Raw genomic sequence first — 24,804 nt, forward strand, 5'->3', positions numbered from 1 at the left:
CGGCATTACTACAATATTGCATAAGCTACGTGTGATTGCGTATGCTAAAGAACATGAAAACAGGGCTGCAGAGAGGCATTTCGGGCCATCCCCAATTGAGAAAATGATAAGAATTTGGATAAAGTTTTTTCCTAAAAAAATGTGTACAAAAAAGGGGAAGCGTCTTAATACGCCGATGTTAAATCTTGAATGAAGGAGAAGTTTATTGTACAACATTTCATTCAGATTTAACAAGTATCAAAACTCTCGGAGAAATACTCTTGTATATTGGTAAAGGTGAAATTGATTGTAAAATAATGATAAAATCCATGATTTAAAAATTTCCTTATGTAATATAATATTGAAGTATTTGTGAATACAACAGAAATTGAAAATAGATTAAAAAAATGTTAGTATGCCAAAGCTTAGATCAATGTTACAGAAGAGATAATTGGATTAAAAACGTGTCCGGAGGCAGTCACGTACACAAGGTCTAAAGGGCGTGCAGGAGTTTCCTGTAGACACGCTAGGAAGAGCGACGGCATGGAGTGCAGAAGAATTAGGTGCCAGGTAAAAACAATGACATAGTAGGGAGAATATCACAGCAGTGAATATATAGAGCTTGGCAATGCCAACTCAAGGCGTTTTCCATCTTATTCCTGTCGTTCCCGGAGAAGGAAGTTTGAGTGCAGTCGAGAAAGACGATGTCCATAGGCAGCTATGCAGTCAGACAGAGATCCAGCGCTAGTATTGGCCTCGCTGCAGCGGTATAATCATCATAGACCGAGGTGATATGCGTACCCACATGGACCGATCCCCGCAGACCAGCTTTGCCTACATCGAAGGAAGTGAATCGTGAATGTATTCGCTAGCCAGTCTTTTCTGAAGGCAGTCAACCGGAGGAAGAAACAACGAACCGTAAGAATATAACAGATGATCGAAAGAGAAAGCTAGAGTGATCCTAATACCCCGGTAATGTAAGAACTTTTTAAATCTTTTGTATATACAGGAATGTTAGATTGTAATGAAGATAGGAACTGATAATTTATTGGACTTTCGAAGTGTAATAGGACTTTAGCATCTGAACCGCATATAAAATGTTTTAGCTCTGTGTATGAGGACTCGAAAGGTGTTTTGATTGAATGTATAGTTTTGTTATAGTCAGATAGTTACTGAGACCAAGATTTTGGTAAATGATTACCTATGAATGTTCAGTATTTAGAAGGAATTCATAATGTGTTTAGTATTAGATATTGCTTCATGTTGAGAAAGATTAAGAATGCCCAGGTTATACCTGCATGATTGAATTAGTTTAGTTAAGTAACTATCAGTAATTGTACCTTATTTTTTTTATGAATAAATCCTTTCTTGTCAACCTAATAACTTGCCTGATCTGTGTTCTCAATGCACCACTCGTAAAATAGAACCTGTGCGAATCAGAATTTTGGGGATTAGTCACGACTGCAGTAAAATTAAGACACATAAGTTTGTGGTGAAGTTTGGAATAGTAATTGTGTGAATATTGAATATTGCACCGTTCTGAGTGTTTCTCCCAGACGATGAAGCTTCTCTAGTCTAATAATTTTGGATGGCGCAGTGTTAACAGATAAATTTTTTCAAAATTAGAAACGGGGTTAATACCAGAATTATAATAAGGGGATTGGTTCTAGTCTGAAGCAGTGTTTTTGTTAACAGTGCGGTGCACTATTATTCAATATGTTTATAGCGGCCAACAGATAGAGAATTAATAAGACTTGTCTGAGAAAGGAATTAATGAAACTAGAGAATTAAGAGAGACGAATAAGTAAGGTAGATAGGTAAGGGAATATATCAACATATATATTTTTACTTGGCGCAACATATAATTTTACACCGGCAATTATGGTACTTATTATTGAAATATCAGATAATGCCAGTGTTCTTAAAATAATTTTTTTATGATTATTAGGAATATATCTTGAATTATGCATAGTAATCTTTTAAAAAGTATAACTTTTTTTTTTTTTTCATTTAGAACATTGTCAATCTGTCCAACTAGAAAATACCTTAGCAAGTACTGAAAAAGAGGATGTGAAGGAATTTTTAATAAATAACCAAAGCAATGGTGGTATTTTGGAATTACTTTACAATTACCTAATCGAACTAAGTGCTAAAAGCAACCTGGTTTGGTAAGTGTTTCTCACGTATGTTTGCAGAGTGGCAAAGAAAACAATTTGAACATTATATAATGTTGCCGAGTGCCTCTATAACTTTCAGAGTAATATCTGCCTTTAGATTGGTGATATCTAACTTCATATTTTATTCTCCAACCATTAAAAAACAATGGATATCCAAAAAAAAAATAACAAAAAGAATGCTTTTCTCGAACCCCTCTCAACAGCAAATCCAAGAAACTCATCACAGGACTTCTCTTTCCATTCCTTTTGTTTTCAGACTTTCACAAAAAATTGCCAACCTGCTAAAGCCTCACGACATTCAAGTTGCCTTCAAACCAATAAAGACAGTACACAATATGTTACATTCACCTAAAGATGAGAATCCTTTCCATAAACACCCTGGAGTTTACAACATTCCTTGTTCTTGCGGCCTGAATTACATCGGACAAACGTCTAGAAATAAGACGAAAGGATCACATCGGAGACATAAACATCAGCATGGAGGACAATTCCGGTTTAGCTTTCCATTTTTCCAATGCTAACCACAACATTGAAAGGGATAAAATAAGATACCCATCACAATTGCATTGTGATAGGTATCAGTTTCAAGTTTTGTTTCAATTTTGATGTATGAACATTGGTTGTTGCACTATATTTGGCTTGAATCAAATTCTTCCTCCATTTTGAAGTTTTATTTCACGAAACAGGAAAATCAGAAAGTGAGCACACAATTCATTCAGAACGAATGGCTTACAATTGACATGATGATGCCAACTTCATCATTCCACTTCATCATTCCAACTTCATCATCACCCTGCATTCTGCATTGTATGTATGGAGAATTTTTACATTATGCCTTGTAATTAAGTGAAACACACAGATTGCAGAACTTGATCAAATTATTCATATTTAAAAATTTTTGCAACTCAGGTTTAATCCAAATTTCATGCATTATTCATTTATTTTATCAGAAATTCATTGTAGGTCTTCTTCTGTGCTTGCAAGTAATGAAATATTGTCTGCAAATTTTAAGTTTGTTATATTTTCCCCATATATTTTGATTCCACAGTTTTCTTTGTTTAAGGCCTTACTGGTTGCTTCTTTTACAATTTTACACTGGCTGACCATTCCAGTGTAAAATTTCACTTTACAACTATCTAATTCTGACAGCCTCTATTTGGCCAGAATCTCCAGCTTGTTCTTTACCAAGCTTCTTTTCCACAATCCATCTCAACCGTTTCTCAAGTATACTTGCATATATCTTATCAAGAGACACTTGGTAATGAAATACCTCTGTAATTCTCACATTCAGTTTTATTTCTCTTTTTATGTATGGGTACTATGAGAGCTCTACTCCAATCATCTAGAATTTGTCCTTCTGTCCAGGCCTTCTGAACTATGCAGTGCAGCCACTGTAAGACTTCTATACCTCCATATTTGAGCATTTCTGGTCGGATATCATCTACTCCTGCTCCTTTCCACATTTCAAGCCTTTGATGGCTTTTTCTACTTCAAGTATGGATATGTATTCATATCCTGGCTGCATGCCTGGTCAGTGTTTTTTTACCATTGTGCTGTCATCACTGCTTGTTTCATTTAGCCATTTTTTGAAGTAATTACTCCATACTTCAAGGATATCTTTTTCTCTTGTTTTCATGTCACCTTTATCATCTCTAATTACTTTTATAGTACTCTTTCTTCCATTTCTGAGCTTCTTCAACAACCTGCTGAATATCTTGTCACCTTCTTGATATTTATTTTCCAATCTGTTAGCTGTCTTAAGGTGAATAATTGATCAATTGTGTTTCATCCTGGTCTGAACCCTGCTTTTTCTTCTCCTAATGCTAGTTCTATATATAGCTTAATTTGTTTTTGAGTACTTTCGTAAGAACCTTATTTGGAATACTGAGGAGGCTAATGCGTCTGTAGTTAATGTATTCTGTTTTATCTCCTTTTTCGTATATAGGATTTATAACTGATTTGGTCCAATCAGTAGGTATTGCTTCATTTTTGTAGATTCTTTCAAATAATGTTTTTAATAGTTCCAAAAGTTGTTCCTTTCCTGCTTTTAAGAATTCACGTGTATCTGATCAGCACCTGGTGCTTTCCTTGTTTTAAGTTTATCTATGCTGTGTGTTGTTGTTTCTTTCATAAAGATATTTGTTTCCTCTTCCATTTCGGTGATCGGAATAATAACATCCTGAGAGCTATTTTTATTATATAAGTCTCTAAAGTTTCTTCCCATCTGGCCATTCTTTTTGTTTTATCTTCAATTAATGTTGTCTCTCTTTGTTTTTGATTATTATCAATTTTGTTGTCTGTGTCTTACTAATTTGATCTATTTGTTTATATAATCTATGAATGTTATTTTCCTTTGATAGCTTCTCTGCAATTTTGAGTTTTTTTTTCTAACCAGTTATTGTTGTCTCTTTCATAATTTTTTAATTTCTCTGGTTAATCTATTATATTCATTTCTGTTATAGTTCTGTGTTAATTTCATGCTTTTCCTTTGGTCACTTAACCTTTTTACTTCATTCGAGATCCAGTCCTTTTTACTTTCTCTTTTTTGTGTAATAACCTATTGTATTTTCTGTTGATTGTAATATTATTTCCTTTCATTTGCACCAATGTTCTTTGATGCTTATATTCTGTTTGGTAGTTCCTTCAGGTTTTTATCTAATTCTAGTGGACATTTTCTTAGAATATTATCGTCTTATAGTTTATTTACATTTAGTCTCCTTTTGACTCTAAACGTCCTTTCAGATTTTAACTTTATTCTTAGTTTGCTAGTACTAGCTTATGGTTTGATCCACAGTCTGCAGCAATTTAGGGTACTTAATTTCCATCTTTGGTTTACAATAATATAATCTGTCATATTCTTAGTTTGTCCATCTGGTAATATCCATGTCCATTTTCTTTGGGATTTTTGTTGTTTAAAGAGAGTGTTGGTTATTGTTAGTCTATTATCTGAACAGAAGTTTAGCAGTCTTTCTCCATGTTCATTGCTTTCTCCATACCCAAACTGCCCATTTACTCTTGGCCTATCCCAGTCTTTGCCTACTTTTGCATTTAAGTCATCATCATCATCAAATTCCTGCCATGTGCCCTCAAGGGGTGTACAGGATATGATAGTACTACATGAAAAATTTAAGTTCCCCATTACAATTAGGGGATCTTGATTTGATGTGTGCTATATTGTTTTTTGCAGATCTGTATAGATCTGCAAAAAACATTACAACTTCTGATGATGGTATTGAAGTTGGTGAATATACTTGAATAACAGTCAGTGATCCAAATGATGTTTTAAATCTTGCTTTTATTATTCTAGGTGAAATAGGATTGTAGGACAATAGAGTGTTTTGAGCCTCGTTTTACTGTCCATGGTGAAATTCTGTACTGTCCGTGGTGAAATTTTGTACTGTCCATGGTGAAATTCTCCTTTTCCAGTACATCTGGTTTCGCAGAGACCAATCACTTCCCATCTGTAGTTGTCTAATTCATGCAGTAGTATTTCCAATGCTCCTTTCTGTGAAGGGTTCTTACGTTCCATGTTCCTATTCTTGTTATGTTTTTCCTGTCTACTGGTGATGTTTTGTTCCAATAACATATTTTTCGCCTTCACTATCTTGGTTCCCTAATAGTGGGCATGACCCTTGTTTGACCGGGCGACGGTCAAGCCGGCATGCATCTTTAGATTGTTTAGAGTTCATTCAGTTTCAATGGTAAAGTTTCATCAAGTGTCAACCACCACTCCTTGATCTGAATTCAGTCACTCCTAACATGGAGTACAGATGCTGTTTGCAGCCGATTCACCGAATACAGTCACTGCATGAGATCGTCATATCTGGCTACCCTCATGTAGTTTAGCTTGTGAGTTGACAGAATTTACTGGGGTGTGGCCACTACCAGTTTACTTAGCTTCTTGAAGCTATAAGTGAGAGTTGGGTGTCCAGTGAGAAGCAATCCAAAGCTGAACCACAATTATGTGCGACCGTCCAAGTGGAGAAGTACTGTTTCTCCTCGACACCCCATACATCCCTGTGACAGAGCTTGAAGACATGGCATATTTAAAGACTTTTTTTAATAGTAGTCTGAAGGGACACCTTCTGGCTTTTATTAAAAACATTCTGTCCAGCCGAGTCCAAGTCTGAGTGGAAAGTACACCATCTCAGCCATAATCAAGAAGAAGAAGAAGAAGTGGTTCATAAAGATTCTGTCTTAAGTATGACACTTTTTGCTAGCAGAGTTAATTCAATCACTGAACAGCTTCCTTCTACCGTTAGCAGTACTCTTTATGTCAGTAACTTTGCAATTTACTGGCACTTTTGCAATATGAAGGTAATTAAAGTGGTGCTTAAGGGTCAAAGCTGTATAACTGAGAGGAGACCTTCACATAGCCTTTACAGGAATGCGGAGAACCGACCAGGGCTTCTGACATAATGTCCAATCCTCACCTTCTCGTGGTGAACCTGGATACTGAACAAATGAGGATGGGCCGGCAATTCTGGATTTAGCTGACTAAATTGTATTCTTATTGGTTAAACCAAAATACAAAATGATGGTACAACATGATAAAATTTCATTTTCATGCTGGCTGGGCCGTCACCTGGTTAAACAAGGGCCCCCATTGTTTTCGCTAGGGAATCAGGGCAAACAGCGAAAAGTCAGCTACTGGAACAAATCAGAAAAAACACGACAACTCAACATCACCAGAGTTAAAGATCAGTACTATCAACATAAGAAGCCTGAATGGCAAAGAAATGGAGCTAGCTGAGGAATTAGATAAGTACCAGATCGACATAATAGGGGTGACTGAAACAAAAAAGACAAAAACTGGTGAGATCTTTCTGAGCAATAAATACAAAATGTTATATTCAGGCAATAACAATCAAGGAAAAGAAGGAGTAGTCATAGTATTCAACACTAAATATGAGGCTAATCTTCTTGAATGTTAGGCAGTCTCAAGTAGAGTAATGTGGGCAAATATGGGAATGAGGAACTGGACAATGAGACTTATTTGTGCCTATGGTCCCACAGAAGGTTCTACTAAGGTAGAAGTGGAGGAATTTTTATGATGCTTTAGAAAACGCAACTGACAGAAAATGCTCAGAACATGGATTGATTACCATGTTCCAACATAAAAATGTACACAAATTCAAATGGAGAGAAGAGGCATGGAATAAGGAAAGCCTCATTGACTATGTTATTGTTGATAGTGATGTTTTGTCCCTGGTGCAGGACACCAGAGTGTACAGAGGATTTGAAATTGGAAGTGATCGCTATTTAGTCTTGAGCAGAATAAAATTGAATTTCATATTGAAAAGAATAACATCTAAGAAAGTTTTAAAGTGAATAAAAGTTGAGCAGCTCTCAGATGTGAACTATAGACTAAAATACTCAAAGATTATTCAAGAAAAAATGAAAGAGTTTGAGAACAGGAACTAATTCAGTGGCAAGCCTTGAAGAAAACCCTGATTGATTCAGCTAGAGAGGCATGTGGTGAAGTTATTTGTAAGGATAGAAAAATTAGAACTCCATGGTGGACACAGGAAGTTAAAGAGGCATTGAAGGAAAAGAAGAAAGCATATCAAAAATTCCTGGCAAATAAGTCAGCTTTTGCTCTTAGAGAATACAAAGACAAATGTAAGAAAGCTAAATACTGTATGAAACAAAAGTCATGGGAGGACTTTGGCATGAACATAGAAAATAAATATCAAGAAAGTGGCAAAATATTCTGGAGGTTGTTGAAGAAGCTTAGGTATTGGAGGAAAGAGTGCTGTAAGATGAGTTAGAGATGATAAAGTTGACATGAAAATGGGAGAAAAAGATATCCTTGAAATATGGAGTAATTACTTTGAAAAACTGCTAAATGAAACTAGCAGTGATGACAGCACACTGGTAAAAAACACTGAATAAGCAGGCAGTCTGGAATACATATCCATACTTGAAGTAGAAAAAGCCATCCAAGGCTTGAAATGTGGAAAGGCAGCAGGAGTAGATGATATTTGACCAGAAATGCTGAAGTATGGTGGTATAAAAGTCTTACACTGGCTCCTGTGCATAGTTCAGAAAGCCTGGACATAGGGACGAATTCCTGATGATTGGAGTAGAGCTCTCATAGTACCCATATATAAAAAGGGAAATAAAACTGAATCTGAGAATTACAGAGGTATATCCCTATTGAGTGCTCCTGGTAAGATATATGCAAGTATACTTGAGAAACGGTTGAGAAGATTTTGTGGAAGGCAAGCTTGGTGAAGAACAAGCTGGATTCAGGTCAAATAGATGCTGTCAGGATCAGATCTTCACTTTACGACAAATAGTGGAGAAATCATGGGAATATAACAAAGATCTGTATTTAAGTTTTGTCGATTTGGAAAAGGCATATGACAAGGTGTCAAGAGAGAAGCTATTCAATATGCTACGGTTATATGGTGTCAATGGGGCATTATATCAAGCAATACTTAGTCTTTATTTGAATTGTAAGTCAGCAGTTAGAATTGAAGGAAGTACAGGAAGATGGTTTAATGTTAAATCTGGTGTGAGACAAGGATGTACATTATCCCCTCTGTTATTCATCATCTATATGGATCATATTATGAAGGAAAGTGGTATTAAACATGATATCAGAATTGGAGATGTTAATGTGAGCTCTTTGCTATATGCGGATGATGTTATACTTCTAAATAAATCTGCTAAAAGTTTGCAAGATTCTCTGACTAAATTGAATAGCTGTTGTAATAGATATGGTATGAAGGTCAGCAATAAAAAGACAAAGACAATGAAAATAGGCAGAATCATTGATAATGTCAACTGTGTTGTGAATGGAGAACCTGTGGAACAAATAAAACATTTCAGCTACTTAGGCACGAGTTTTAGTAAAGATGGTAAATTAAATATAGAAATAGACAACAGAATCAATAAAGCTGGTATGGTAGGAAGTCAGTTGAATAAATTCATATGGAATACGAGAGAAATTAGTCGGAATAATAAATTAGCTGTATACAAGACGGTGTTCAAACCAGTTTTAACGTATGGATCTGAGAGCTGGGTCAGAAGTAAAACACTTGACCAAAGACTAGAGACCGCAGATATGAGAGTCCTGAGAACGATTATAGGCGTGAACAGATGGCATCAATGGCAATATCATATTAAAAACGAGGATATTAGGAAAGAACTTGATGTTGTCAGCATCCAGGAATTCATTAGCAGAGCTAATCTCAGTGGTATGGTCACTTAAAGAGAATGGACGAGGAAAGATTTGCAAAACAAGTGTTCTCTGCCAGGTTGGCAGGAAAACAACCCAGAGGAAGACCAAGATATAGGTAGATTGATATGGTACAAAGTGCCATAGACGATAGAAATATAAGATCTGATAATATGTAGTCTTGACAAGTAACAGACTGATTTGGAGGAAAATTGTAGATAGGAAGTTAGTAATGATATAAATTTTTCATGTAATACTATCATATTGTTGGATCGTACATCCTGGTTTTGAATCTGCCATTTTGTTGGAACGATGTTCTTATTTAAATTAATTAATTGTTGGTTGATTACTATTCAAAATATTGAGAAATTTATATTTATACTACATCACTATATTCCGATTAGTTTAAGCAATATAGTGGAATCAATCATCAACTAACTTTTAGCAATTTCACTTTTTGTACAGGCTGAGTCTTATATTAACAATTAAGGTTTCTGCAAGGTACGATAATTTTATGAACGGTGCAGTAAAAGAGAATCAAGCAAACACCATATTGAAATCAATAAAACAAAACATTTAATGCAGGGTTATATAATATGTACTTAAGTATAACTTTGAGAATAAGATAATGCAAATTAACTTAGTTCGACTACTCACAACATTCACATAAATTTTGGCATTAGACATTCAGCTATTAAATCTATATTCTTCCTAATGATTAAAAATGGTTCACACAGTTCAATATTACAGAATCTCACAGTGAATATCCTTGAAGTAGAATTCTCTAATTCTCTCTCAGTTAACAAACACTTAAATCAGTTATGAGGCAGTTATCACTTCAAGGGGGGGGGGGATACTTTTAGGCTCTGTGCCTCGGCACTTTTAAGTAGAATGTCACAGTTAATGTTAAGATATATTAGCCGGAGCTAACTCTTATATCTTCACTCTGAATTATAACAAAATTAGACTGTTCTTACCAGGTTAAATCCTTTGCACATCAGTTTCACTATAGGCACTTTTAAAACTCAGTTTAACTATCACTCTGAAGCAACACTATTCAAGAGAAATCTTCTTTATAATAACTGAATTATTAATTATAGTGTTTCACAAGTTTTGACACACTTGTATTAGGTAATATACTTATTCCTTATTTACTTCTATACAATAAATTCAGTCTTGGACTGTTCTTCTTTTAAACTATTGGAATTCGTTGTAACTTTTGAATTCCATATCAGATTGCCAATTGACTTCCTGGTCCCTTTTTAATCTAATTACCGCACTACAAATTCTGACACTGCCGTCCCTTACTTTACTCCATGTTGCCTCTAAGCTTTCTCCCCCTCTTTTACTTTCGCTTTCCTCTTAAATACGTCCCTTCTTCCCGCCAGAATGTGGTTCTCACGGTTCAGCTTATATCAACTTCTTCTTCTTCCTTTGCACGCTCCATGCTCGCGCTATCCAAAATTCACTTCATTTCCTTGATAACAGCCAATCAAATTCAATCAGAAGAATTACACAAAATTACTTTCTCTTTCAGAAATACTAATAAAAAAATATATCACAGTTCACATAGGGTACATTAAACTTACATATATACAATTTCTTACAATATTATTATACAGAATAAAGTAAATTAAAAGAATGATATTTTTAATACAGAGTCCTATCAGTACCAATACATATTTTAGATTAATTAATTAAACAATAATGAACAGACTCCAAGTAATTATATGAATAATAATTTACAAGCAAGAGAACTAACAACAAATGATATTTACAAGTCTTGCTTATAACATGGTGGATTATGTTAATTGTGAACAAGGAATTAAAACATACAAAATAATTTCATTCGCAATTTAACAATACTGTACATCCCTTGAGGGTACATGGCTGGAATTTGATGATGAGGTAATTAAAGGACGACTTCACCAAGCCATTAATAGTATCTCTTCATGGGCTCATTAATGGATTCAGTTTTTCAGCAGAAAAAGTTGTCTGCCAAAAATCTATTCACTTATATCCTGTTTTTAGAATGGAACAAAGTATTATTCTAATAGCACAAGAGGCCAAGTTCTTGGAACTTTACTTTGACATAAAACTTATGTTTTATACATACATCTGTCCGCTTAGGATACATGCAAAGAAGCATTGAATTTCCATTGCACTCCCTCCTCTACAAAACAGAGTACTGATCGATGTTCCTTGCTTCATCTTTATTGTGTATTTGTATGGTGAAAGCCTGATTATGGGGTCCCAGGTTTATAGTTCTTGGAACCTGTTTGTATACCATCATCATGGTATATGAATAACTAGTGGTGCTCTTCACACATCACTCATTCAGAGTCCTTATGTTGGTACAAATGAACCTACTCTATCACTTAGATGAAAAAAAGTTGTCTCTTAACTATGCCCAAAAAATAAAGTGTCTTCCAGAGCATCCTACGTGGACTATATCTTTTCTCTGCTTTGAGTGGCATGCATGTCATACTACTACACATCCCTTTGGTATGCATGTTAAAGAGATTATGGACACTATTGGCATGAATGTTGACAGCATTATCTGCATGAAACGTAACATCATTACTCTATGATAGGTCTGCACTCCATCTTGTAATCTCTCACTTTATCAACTCAAGTCTCATACTCCGTGTCTGTTTACCTGCAAATGTTTAATGCACAGAGTAGCCCACTCTGATTTCTTGCCCATCTATACTCATCGTTCAAGATATGAGACTTTTCTTGGTTGTGTAGCTGTGTTTCCTGACATTACTATATCCCACTAAATCCAACTTATTTGAAGTAATTATACAGCAGAGTTGCAGTCCATTCAGCTTTTGCTTGTGCATATAAAAGAAAAACACTATCTTTATACAGACTCATAACATGCAGACTTAAAAGTTTTACAACTTCATGAAAGTTCTAAGATCAAGTAATAAAGTAAATGAGATTGCTGATACTGCTGCTACATTAGCTGATACATTTTCTGTGTGTACTGTCTGACAGTCCCATATATAGACTTCAGATTCATAGAGCTTATAAGATCAAACCTAATTACCTAATGACTTTTCATAGCAGGCACTGACAAACAAACAAACTGCATGAGATTGAGCCTGAAATTAAACGTTGGCCATCTAGCCTACGTAAAAACAGAACGGAGTACATTGTTCTTGCTAGACTCTGTGACCTATGTAGAGTCTAGTCTACATTGTTCTTGCTAGACTCTGCATAGGTCACAGTCACCTTACCCATTCTTATTAACCGAGGGCTGATATATGTGAAAAATGCAACATGCATCTCTCATCATTTGTCATATTTTGGTGCAGTGGCTGCACTTCACATGAGAGGAGAATGAAATTTTTGCTAATCTAGTGAGCCATATACTCTCAAGCAGATGTTATCAGACTCCAACAAATTGAATGATGTGTTTTAACTTTTTAGAAAGAATTAATATTTTTAAACATCAATACATTTGATTATGAATTCTGTTTATGTATATATATATATTGAATTGCTTAATTTGTTTTAAATTTGCTTTTTATATAGCATATATTTACTTTACTGATTTATCAATTTATTACTATTTATTATTATTATCTTCTGTACTGCTGGAACCTTTGATTTGCTGCAATATGATTGTTGCTGTCTTCGCACTAACAAACTATCAATCAATCAATCCCCTTCCAAGCGTACCAAAGAGGTTGCTCCTCCTTTCAGTAACTTAAGTCACAATCTTTTACAAGTGTCCTGTCTAACATCATGCCACTACAAATCTGTGTAACTGGATGACCTCCCAAACTTCTACTCTTCCTTTCCTCAATCAAATTGCCTCTACTCTTGGTCAGAGGCGAGTGACCAAGATGATAGCAGGTCTGTGGAATGAACCGTATGAGAACAGGTTGAGGATTTGTGGGTTGCAAAAATTGGTTGATAGGCGGAGGAGGGGGAGATATGATTGAGACATTCAAATTACTGAAAGGTTTCTATAAAATTAATTCAGAAGATATTTTTGAGAACAGGGCTGGTTGTGGGAGGACTAGGGGACATCCATGGAAACTGGGCAAAAGTGTGGTTCGTAAAGGTGTTAGAGCTGGGTTCTTTACTTTTAGAGTAGTGAATGAGTGGAATGCGCTCCCTGAGTCTGTAGTGGATGCTGTGACAGTGAATGAGTTTAAGGCGAGGTATGATAGATACTGTATGAATGTCAGATAGTTGTGATGAATATGATTTGGGGCCTCCCTCGATGAGTCTAATGACTCCCTGGAGTTGCCCGTAATAATAGTAATAATAATAGTAATACTCTTATGATCCAAACACCTGCTCGGAGTGAGTTACATGTAATTCTCATCTGCAATGCTTTCATTTCTGTTTGTCCAATGAGGTTTAACAAACAGGTCTATCAAAGCAGTAGAAGGTATTAGTTCTCCAACTAGTATGTTTTCATCTAGTGAATCACATGGCAAACTCAGAACTTTTTTTTTTTCATTCATTATCTGAATGATGAATCCAAACAGCCAGTGCATTGTCATTTATCCTGCTTGCTGATTACGTTTCACAGTAGGATTTTAGTTTTATAGCTCATAATTTTTTAAAAAGTTCATAATCTCTTAAATCATTGCCTTCTCATCCCCCCCTCCCCTACTTTTTGATATATCTTTGCTCGTGTATTTGATTTCTACCTTACACATTGCTTTCCCTTCTCACATTATTTTTTGGCTTAATTTTAAATTCTGCACTAAATATTGCCGCCATCGTGATCTTCAGATTATTCAGGTATGTCTGATTTGTTACTCTTTCTTATTCAGAAAAATAAATAAATAAATGAACCATAATCTTAAGAAGCCTACAAGTTGGTAAGCAAGCTAAGCACCATTGTTTACATAGCTTAGTTTTTCTGTTTATTAGCAAATAACAGTGTGAAATTTGCTTTCAGAATATTTCAATTGGACTTTTGTCAAAACCATAGCAGAAAACTCACCTCCTGTCCAAATGGAATTTGTTTCTTCTAGTTCTTTGCAAACACTCTTCTATTTTTGATAGCATCTTGCCAGTTGTACTCAAAGCCATGCTCCAGAACTAATACTTGTCCTATATTATCTCCACAATCTTTTATACTCACTTGGCACTGATCCCAGTACATGAAAGCTAACACACACACACACACACACACACACACACACACACACACACACACACACACACACACACACACACACACACACACACATATATATATATATATACATACAACCAGTTCCAAAAAAAAAAAAAAATAGCAACCTGCCAACCAACATCTTGGGGCAGTCAATTTCTCCACTACCTAAAGAATCACCAGTATGAATTCTACCACATTGACACATAATACTCTGGAAAGAGTTCGATAAACATGTCATGTTGCTGTTGATGTTTCCAGAGCACTTGATTGTGTCTAGCAGCAAGGCCTCCAAGTAGAGTGCCATCCTTCAGTCTCTCTTCCATATTCTGTAATTGGGTAGCCAGCTTTCTTTCTAGTTGTTAATTACATGTTGTAGTAGGGTTTACTCATTTCAAGCTTCTTCATGTATGTAATTACCTTAAGGCTATAATCTACTGCCTACACTTTCTCATATGCATAAATGATCTACTCTCAATAACCAGTAATCTTCTCCACACCTTTGTTGCTAGTACATTTCATTCATCCTTTATTCATTCTGCTCATTTGACAAACTATGCAGGGCACAAACATTTCTAGCAACATTTCTTCAAAATTGTTGGTAACATTTGTCTTGAGCACTACCCTTCATACATCCTTCATTGGGACAAGGTTAACTTGGTCACCTTCCGTTCTACCAAAATGTAGACTTGCCATTTTTGCAAAAGGAACCACAGCTCTTACCTCAGTAAAATGCAAATCACCAGAGAGGATCAGATCTTTCCTTAGAGTGACATTTACCTCCTTGCTTCTTCTGGCATAAACATATTATGTCACCAGCTTCATCAGCCTGCATAAAACTAGGCATTGTTTTCCATTTAAGATTTTGCTTTTCACCTATCCATCTGCTAGTCTTCTACAAATTCAAAATCTACTCATCCTTCGGAAACTGTTCACATGTTTGAGATCACATAAATCCTCCCTAAAAATTCTCAGTGTTGTCCAGAGGAGAAACAAATTTGAAACAAACATCAAAAAATGACAGCAAACTTCAATAACTCACTACTATAACCTTTATCCCACAGATGAATTGCTTGTTTCAGCTCTGTCTTTTCTAAATTTACTTCTATGGACACTTCTCCACTAAACTGGCATCCATTGTTATTCATCTTTCCATGTTGGGTCTCTTAAAACACACGAAAATCTGCCTGACATTCCTTTCAAGTCCAACTTAAGACACATTGAACCTACTTATCCTTTTTTATTCCACCTGCTTATGTGCTGTGGAACATCTTTCTTCATGAAGTTTTCACAAACAACTACAACCACCCTCCAACTCTTCAAGAAAAATGCCAGTAGGTTTCTTCTTTTCTCACTTATCACCCATGTCTTCAGTTACTCTAAAGTTATAATATTTTGAAGCTTCTGGCATGAAATAGAAAATTTTGGAAACTTCATGTATTTCTTATTTAGAGCCCATTGTTTAATGTTAAACACTTTCCTCTGCTTCTACTGCCCTCCTAAAATTCTTATGTTAATTTTATGTTAATAAATATTATATTACATGTTACATATAGTTGGTTTTTGCTGATAATTTATTTCTCCATTCTATCCTAAATAGGTCTGAAGGACTGACAGAGATATTTATCAATTCGTATTGTAGATTACGGAAGCATCTTGACCCTCCATCCCTATTTTGGTATGTATTCTTTTAATATTAATGGCAGTTCTATTTGTCTTGTAAAATCTTCCTTTCATTTGTAGATAGCTTTAATATCATTCTTTTTCTTATATCTTAATAAGAGGTTGAAACAAAAACAAATAAGGAAATGAATATAGGTAATCATAAAAAAAGACGTTCATAAAGAAGTGTCTTGTATATTGATATCTATCATTATCAAAATATTTTGACATACAATGTTTTTAGCATATACAGTAGACTCTCGACTATCCGGCCTCCATACTATCCGGAGCCCAGATTTTATCACGGAGAATTATAATAATACAGTAATTCTCCGTGATAAAATGAAGAATACATTCTGTAATTTACTTTGCCAAGGCGTTGCAAGCGGACATCTGCTACAATCCTCCTACGTGCCGTGTGCATAACACAAGTTGAGACATGCAAAGTGCGGATTTCCCTGCTTAGTCAGTTGTGTATCGGATGTCCACAAGTGCAGAATATGTTTGCCATTGTTCCTGGTTACATTAGTAAATTGTTGTTTGGTGTACTTCTATGTTTTTTTTTTTTATTAAAGATTACGAAATGGGTGACAAATGAAAAAAGGTTGTAGTGACTATGAAGGAGAAACTATGTGCTATAAAGTGACTAGACTCTGGGCAAAAACTATTGCTTCGGAGGTAGGAGTCGGGAAAAGTACAGTTGGAGACTGGAAGAAAAATCGAGCAGAAATTGAAAATTCGTGTGCTGCCCAAGCTAGTGGAAGTGGAATGAAAATAAGAAAAACGATGCTGAAAGGTAAGCATAAAGAAGATGAGGAAGTTTATTTTTGTGGCATGAACACTTGAGAGGAAAAGGCTTGCCTGTTACTGGGCCAATATTGTAGGAAAAAGCATTGCAATTTAAGTGGGGAGGCTTTATCTGCTGATAAAGAGGCTGTACTTTTGTTCAAAGACTATCTTTTTAAGCTTATTGAAAAGGAGGGAATTTATGGAGAGCAGTTGTACAACTGGGATGAGACCGGTTTAAATTATAAGATGTTCCCTACAAAAACACTTGCATCAAAAAAAGAAGCTGCTGCACCAGGATACAAGAAAAGCAAGGAATGAGTCACCATCTTGGCTTGCAGTAATGCAGCCGGCAACCACAAGCTTAGGCTTACGTTAATAGGAAAATCAAAGAAACCTAGAGCTTTTAAAAAACTGGAAAATCAGGAATCACTACTCCTATATTACACACATCAAACGAAAGCATGGATGAATTCAGAAAATCTTTAAAACCTGGTTCCAAAATGAATTCGTACTGACTGTAGAAAAACATTTGAAAGACAACAATTTGCCAAGAAAAGCTGTGCTACTTCTTGACAACGCACCTTTACATCCTGCCAGTGATGAACTCATAGATGGAGACATCAAAGCTTTATTTTTACCACTCAATGTGACTGCTGTTTGTCAGCCGATGGACCAGGGCATCCTTGAAATGCTAAAGAAAAAGTATCATTGGTGTCTTCTCAGTTTGTTGATATCAGCGATTGATAATAATGAAGAATGCATAACCACTCTGACAAACATTGACTTGCTAGATGTCATAAGGTGGTTGGCTGAAGCATGGGAAGAGATTTGAAACCTATCACTTGTAAATTCTTTGAAAATTCTTTTGGACCATGAAGGTAGACATTTCAACCTTGAAGCCGTGTGTGAAACCAAAGTGGAAGATGAAAATGATAAACTTGTTTCGTTGCTCAAAAATGTACTGAGCTGTGACGATGTCAGTGCAGAGGACATTATAGAATGGATGTCAAATGACGAAGTTGATGAAATAACTGACAACGATATTGTGGAAATGGTGACAAAGGGGAAAGAAGAAGAGGAGAAGGAGACATCCTTAGATGACAGGAAAAATCTCATCCCACATTCGGAAGGGTTCAAGACGATTAAGGCAGCGCTGCAGTACATTAGTGAGCAGGAGTAAGTGATCTGCTTGCATAAGTGGAGGAACATTGCTTCGCAGAAGTGGGCTAAAAGGGTGAAGCAGTCATCTATCAAGGACTGTTTCAAAAACTAAAAACTGTAAGTTTTGACTCTTTCATCTTAGGCCTACCTTTTCAAATTTGTGTGAAAAGGTAGGTCTAGAACTCCAGCCTATCCAGCCTTTGTGTTATCTGGCCTGCCTTAATCCCACATTAGGCCGGATAGACGAGAGTCTACTGTACACTCATATTCATATAAACTGCATCACCAGCTGTAACCATATTTTTTTGATAATTAAATTTGAACTATTTGAAAAGGGATAATAACACAAAAGAAATATAACATTTCTCATCATCATCATCATCAAATTCCTGCCATGTACCCTCAAGGGGTGTACAGGATATGATAGTACTACATGAAAAAAATTACATCATTATTAATTTCCTATCTACAATTTTCCTCCAAATCAGTCTGTTACCTGTCAAGACTCCAACATTATCAGATTTTATATTTCTATCGTCTAAAGCACTTTGTACCGTATCAATCCACCTATATCTTGGTCTTCCTCTGGGTCGTTTTGCTGCCAACCTGGCAGAGAACACTTGTTTTGTTAATCTTTCCTCGCCCATTCTGTTTAAGTGACCATACCACCTGAGATTAGCTCTACTAACGCATTCCTGGATGCTGACAATGTCAAGTTCTTTCCTAATATCCTCGTTTTTAATATGATATTGCCATAGATGCCATCTGGTCACGCCTATAATCTTTCTCAGGACTCTCATATCTGTGGTCTTTGGTCAAGTGTTTTACTTCTGACCCAGCTCTCAGATCCATAAGTTAAAACTGGTTTGAACACTGTCTTGTACACAGCTAATTTAGTGTTCCGACTAATTTCTCTCTTATTCCATATGAATTTATTCAATTGACTTCCCACCATACCAGCTTTGCTGATTCTGTTGTCTATTTCTATATTTAATTTAGCATCTTCAGTAAAAATCGTGCCTAAATAGCTGAAATGTTTTATTTGTTCCACAGGTTCTCCATTCACAACACAGTTGACATTTTCAATGATTCTGCCTATTTTCATTGTCTTTGTCTTTTTATTTCTGACCTTCATACCATATCTATTACAACAGCTATTCAATTTAGTCAGAGAATCTTGCAGACTTGTAGCAGATTTATTTAGAAGTATAACATCATCCGCATAAAGCAAAGAGCTGACATTAACATCTCCAATTTTGATATGATGTTTAATACCACTTTCCTTCATAATGTGATCCATATAGATGATGAATAACAGAGGGGATAATGTACATCCTTGTCTCCCACCAGATTTAACATTAAACCATCTTCCTGTACTTTAATTCTAACTGCTGACTTACAACTCAAATAAAGACTAAGTATTGCTTGATATAATGCCCCATTGACATCATATAACTGCAGCGTATTGAATAGCTTCTCTCTTAGCACCTTGTCATATGCCTTTTCCAGATCGACAAATTGTCGTAAAGTGAAGATCTGATTCTGACAGCCTCTATTTGGCCTGAATCCAGCTTGTTCTTCACCAAGCTTTTCTTCCACAATTCTTCTCAACCGTTTCTCAAGTATACTTGCATAGATCTTGCCAGGAACACTCAGTAGGGAAATACCTCTGTAATTCTCACATGCAGTTTTATTTCCCGTTTTATATATGGGTACTATGAGAGCACTACTCCAGTCATCGGGAATTCTTCCCTCTATCCAGGCTTTCTGAACTATGCAGTGCAGCCACTGTAAGACTCTTATACCACCATACTTCAGCATTTCTGGTCGAATATCATCTACTCCTGCTGGCTTTCCACATTTCAAGCCTTTGATGGCTTTTTCTACTTCTAGTATGAATATGTATTCCTGACTGCATGCCTGGTCAGTATTTTTTACCACTGTGCTGTCATCACTGCTTGTTTCATTTAGCAGTTTTTCAAAGTAATTACTCCATACTTCAAGGATTTCTTTTTCTCCCATTTTCATGTCACCTTTATCATCTCTAATTCCTTTTACAGCACTCTTTCCTCCATTCTTAAGCTTCTTCAACAACCTCCAGAATATCTTACCACCTTCTTGATATTTATTTTCTATATTCTTGCTAAAGTCCTCCCATGACTTTTGTTTAGCTAGTTTTACACAGTGTTTAGCATTCTTGCATTTGTCTCTATATTCTCTAAGAGCACAAGCTGACTTATTTGACAGGAACTTTTGGTATGCTTTCTTCTTTTCCTTCACTGCCTCTTTAACTTCCTGTGTCCACCAGGGAGTTCTGATTTTTTTATCCTTACAGATAACCTCACCACATGCCTCTCTGGCAGAATCAATGTTTTCTTCAGAGTTTGCCACTGAATCTCCAAGGTTTGATTCCTGTTCTCAAACTCTTTCATTTTTTCTTCAATAATCTTTGTGTATTTTAGCCTACAGTTCACATCTGAGAGCTGCTCAACCTTTATTCGCTTTAAAACTTTCTTACATGTTATTCTTTTCAATATGAAATTCAATTTTATCCTGCTCAAGACTAAATAGTGATCACTTCCAATTTCAAATCCTCTGTACACTCTGGCGTTCTGCACCAGGGAGAAAACATCACTATCAACAATAACAAAGTCAATGAGACTTTTCTTATTCCTTGCCTCTTTTCTCCATGTGAATTTGTGCACATTTTTATGTTGGAACATGGTGTTATTAATAACCAGTCCATGTCCTGAGCAGAAATCCAACAGATATTTGCCATTATTATTAGCTTTGCTCTTTTCTCCAAATTTTCCCAAAATATTTTTGTATGTCTCACAATCATTTCCTACTCTGCTATTTAGATCCCCAACAAGGACCAACTTTTCATTTTTCATTGTGTCAGTTGCTTTTTCTAAAGCCTCAAAAAATTCCTCCACTTCTACCTTAGTAGAACCTTCTGTGGGACCATAGGCACAAATAAGTCTCATTGTCCAGTTCCCCATTCTCATATTTGCCCACATTACTCTACTTGAGACTGACTGCCATTCAAGAAGATTAGCCCCGTATTTTGTGTTGAATACTATGGCTACTCCTTCTTTTCCTTGATTGTCATTGCCTGAATATAACATTTTGTATTTATTGCTCAGAAAGATCTCACCAGTTTTGGTCTTTTTTGTTTCAGTCACCCCTGTTATGTCGATCTGGTACTTATCTAATTCCTCAGCTAGTTCCATTTCTTTGCCATTCAGGCTTCTTACGTTGATTGTAGTGATCTTTAACTCTGGTGATGTTGAGTTGGGGTTTATTTTCAGATTTGTTTCAGTAGCTGACTTTTCGCTGTTCGCCCTTGTTCGCTGGGGAAAACAACGGGGCCTTGTTTAACCGGGCGATGCTCCAACTGGCATGAAATTTTGTCATGTTGTACCATCATTCTATATTTTGGTTTAACCAATAAGAATGCAATTTGGTCGGCTAAATCCCAAATTGCCAGCCCATCCTCGTCCGTTCAGTATCCAAGTAGATACCCAACAGGGTGCACCACGAGAAGGTGAGGATTGGACATTAGGTCAGAAGCCATGGTCGGCTTTCCGCATTCCTTTAAAGGCTATGTGGAGGTCTCCTCTCAGTTATACAGCTTTGACCCTTAAGCACCCCTATATAACATTTCTTTATTTGAATAATGTTTGGCACTTTTAGTACAAGATATGATATAATTAGGAAATGACAACAAACTCAACAAATCTGCAAATATTTCAAAATGGAGTGGACAGTGATATTTTCACTGGAAAAACAAATTCCAGTATCAAACTTTAGTTCAACTACACAGTCTTACTAATATTCAAAGCTAAAATTTAAAATTGACTTTTTGCTGTTTGGAGGCCTGAGAAAGATTACTGGCATGAACAGGTGGCATCAATGGCAATATCATATTAAAAATGAGAATATTAGGAAAGAACTTGACATTGTCAGCATCCAGAAATGCGTTAGCAGAGCTAATCTTAGGTGTATGGTCACTTAAACAGAATGGGCAAGGAAAGATTAGCAAAGCAAGTGTTTTCTGCCAGGTTGGCAGGAAAACGACCCAGAGGAAGACCAAGATATAGGTAGATTGATATGGTACAAAGAGCGTTAGACAATAGAAATATAAGATCTGATTATGTTTCAGTCTTAACAAGTATCAGACTGATTTGGAGGAAAATTGTAGATAGGAAGTTAGTAATTTTGAAAATTTTTCATGTAGTACTATCATATCCTGTACACCCCTTGAGGGTACATGCCAGGAATTTGATGATGATTGATGATGATGATGGGTTTCTTTTGAGGGTGCCAAGCTACTAGTTCTTGTTGAATGAATCTTCTCCTGAACAGAGTTTGAACAGTTACAGAGCCTGCCACAACTCCCATTTGTTCTTCACAGTCCCATGTCAGTTCTCTAGATGAACCATGGTAATTTTTAAGGCAAAGCCACTTTTTGAATTCTATTTTGGCATGGTGTAGACAGTGACATTCTTCCTATCCCCTTCTTCATTTCAGCAGATCTGGTTTCTTTCACTTTTGACAGCAGTAGATAATGAATAACAGAGGGGTAAAAAAGAAACCTTTCTTAACCAAAAAAAAATGAGATTGGATTGGTTAAATTGGTGCAAAGAGAATGCCAAATGGACACCTTATCTACAACATAATCTACAACAGTAGATTGACTACATGACATCATTTTAGCTATTTCACAAGTGGAATAGCCCTCTCTATTCAAAGCCTGAAGCACACTTTTCTTCTAGTTGTTAACTGCGCTTAACTAGCCATAGCAATCTCAGCATGAAAATATAAAACTCGTTCTTGCTGTCTATAGCATAAAAATTCTGAAACTATTAGGTTATACAGAAACCTATGGGAATGATAGATGATGAAATACAATGAAATATCTAACGATAAACCAATAAAAATGTACACTTAATTACATAACTATAACTATATTTATGGAAAAATTTTCCATAACTATATTTATGGAAAAAGTAGGCCAGGTAGACCTCAAAAAAAGGATATTGGATGGATAATGAGACTGGAACAGATCAATTTGGTCTATATTCATAATTAGCATTATGATGATGATAAAACTATATTTATATAAAGCGATTTGGTTTCTATGAACATGAGTGTATATCAAAGACATAAAAAGACTGTTGACCCCACACATGAAAGGTCACAGGACCTATAATACTGAAGTGCTATGTGTGGGTAAGTGATTAAGGAGAAAGAAGCAGCCTGTTGATATGTTTCTTAAAGAGTTGGAGGTTGTACTCGGTGGAAAAAAAGTACAGATTGTTCCAAAGAATTGCGGTTAATGAAATGAAGGAAGATGATGAGAAGTTTGTTCATTATGTTTGGAGTTGGCTAGTGGCTTTTCTAGCTCTTGCATGATTAGAAGAAAGTAGAGCACTGGTAGTAGCCAATTCAGAGGAGCAATGTGCATGAATATTTATAGAAAAGGCACAGTGTAGAAATTGGTGCCTATGGGAAAGTGAGTGAAGAGAGTTTGTGAGCAAAGAGTCACCTATTAAACAGATTACCTCTTCTCTGTATCATCAAGAATTCTTAGGGAGATTTTGAATGTACCACCCCAAATGTGTGAACAGTATTATTATTATTCCAAGGATAGTCGGATCCAAGACTTATAAAGTGTTAGGATTTGAGAGGAAGAGAAATAATGTTTTGAATGGAAAAGAAAACTAAACTTTTTAGAGAATTTGGATGTGACAGTCAGGCCAAGATGAGAAAACCGATCTTTCAAGAAATTGGAGCATTATCAAAAGTAAGAGGGAGTGAAGTAGGGTCTTTCTTGTGGATAATAAGGCAGGCATGAGTTTTTATGGCATTAAAATTTATTAAGTTGTCTTAACCCCATTTGAGAATGTTCAGGAGATCAGTGTTTAAGTCACTGGTTAGAAATATCTTCAGGCATCTATCATTTGAGTTCTACATGATTTATTAAATGACAAAGAAGAATGAAGAGTACTGTCATCAGTAAAACTGTGAATAGGATTTGAAGTGAGAGAGAGAGAAGGTCATTAATGTAGAAAAAGCATACGTGAGAGTACAGAATCCTGGGGTATTCTAGCATTAATAGTGAAGTCTGATGAGCAGAAGTCATCAACCATAACACTCAGTGAATGATCAGTGAGGAAGCTGTCAATCCAATCACAGAATGCAGGAAGGAAGTCATAAGATGCTAGACACATTCAAATGTCATTGAAATATCGAGAGGGACAACATGGGTTCCTCGAAATCTGTTCATGGCCTGTATTCAAAGGTGAGAGAGAGATTGGCAAGGATATCAGCTTTAGAATGAGGATAACAGAAGAGAGTACAGAATCCTGGGGTACTCTAGTGTTCTGATGAGCAGAGGCCTTTTTTTTTTTTTTTTTTTTTTTTTAAATGTTGGGCCCATACACAGGAGGTTGGCTGGTCAACCTATAGTACTTTAGTACCGTATATGGGTGATGGGTTGTGAAAGGAGAAACTTGTTTACATTTGATTTGAATGCCTGTATATTGTATTCCTTGGGAAATACATCAGGGGGGAAGACTGTTCCACAGTACTGCAGTAGCAGGGATGAATGAGGAGAAGAAGAAACTTGTTCTGTGGGTTTCAAGGTGTACTGTAAAAGGTTGTTGGGTTGCATCTGTACGTGTTCCAATGGGCTT

General features: G+C 35.9%; 1 protein-coding gene across 3 annotated transcripts in view; it reads left to right on the forward strand.

The window, feature by feature from the left end:
* LOC150095180 (calcineurin-binding protein cabin-1-like) overlaps positions 1-24,804 on the forward strand; it is a 1,028,489-nt gene that overhangs the window by 210,340 nt on the left and 793,345 nt on the right. For all 3 annotated transcript variants that reach the window (XR_016550194.1, XM_090411711.1, XM_090411712.1), the window contains exons 15-16: positions 1,994-2,147; positions 16,092-16,169. Coding sequence is in view for 2 of the 3 variants with exons in the window: in XM_090411711.1 (XP_090267837.1) it covers positions 1,994-2,147; positions 16,092-16,169 (232 nt within the window). In the remaining variant the exon portion in view is untranslated. The remainder of the gene's footprint in view (positions 1-1,993; positions 2,148-16,091; positions 16,170-24,804) is intronic.

The sequence above is a fragment of the Typopeltis vanoorti genome, chromosome 21 (genome assembly GCF_054136105.1).
Source record: "Typopeltis vanoorti isolate ZY-2024b chromosome 21, IOZ_Tvanoo_1.0, whole genome shotgun sequence".
NCBI classification, from domain to species: domain Eukaryota; kingdom Metazoa; phylum Arthropoda; class Arachnida; order Uropygi; family Thelyphonidae; genus Typopeltis; species Typopeltis vanoorti.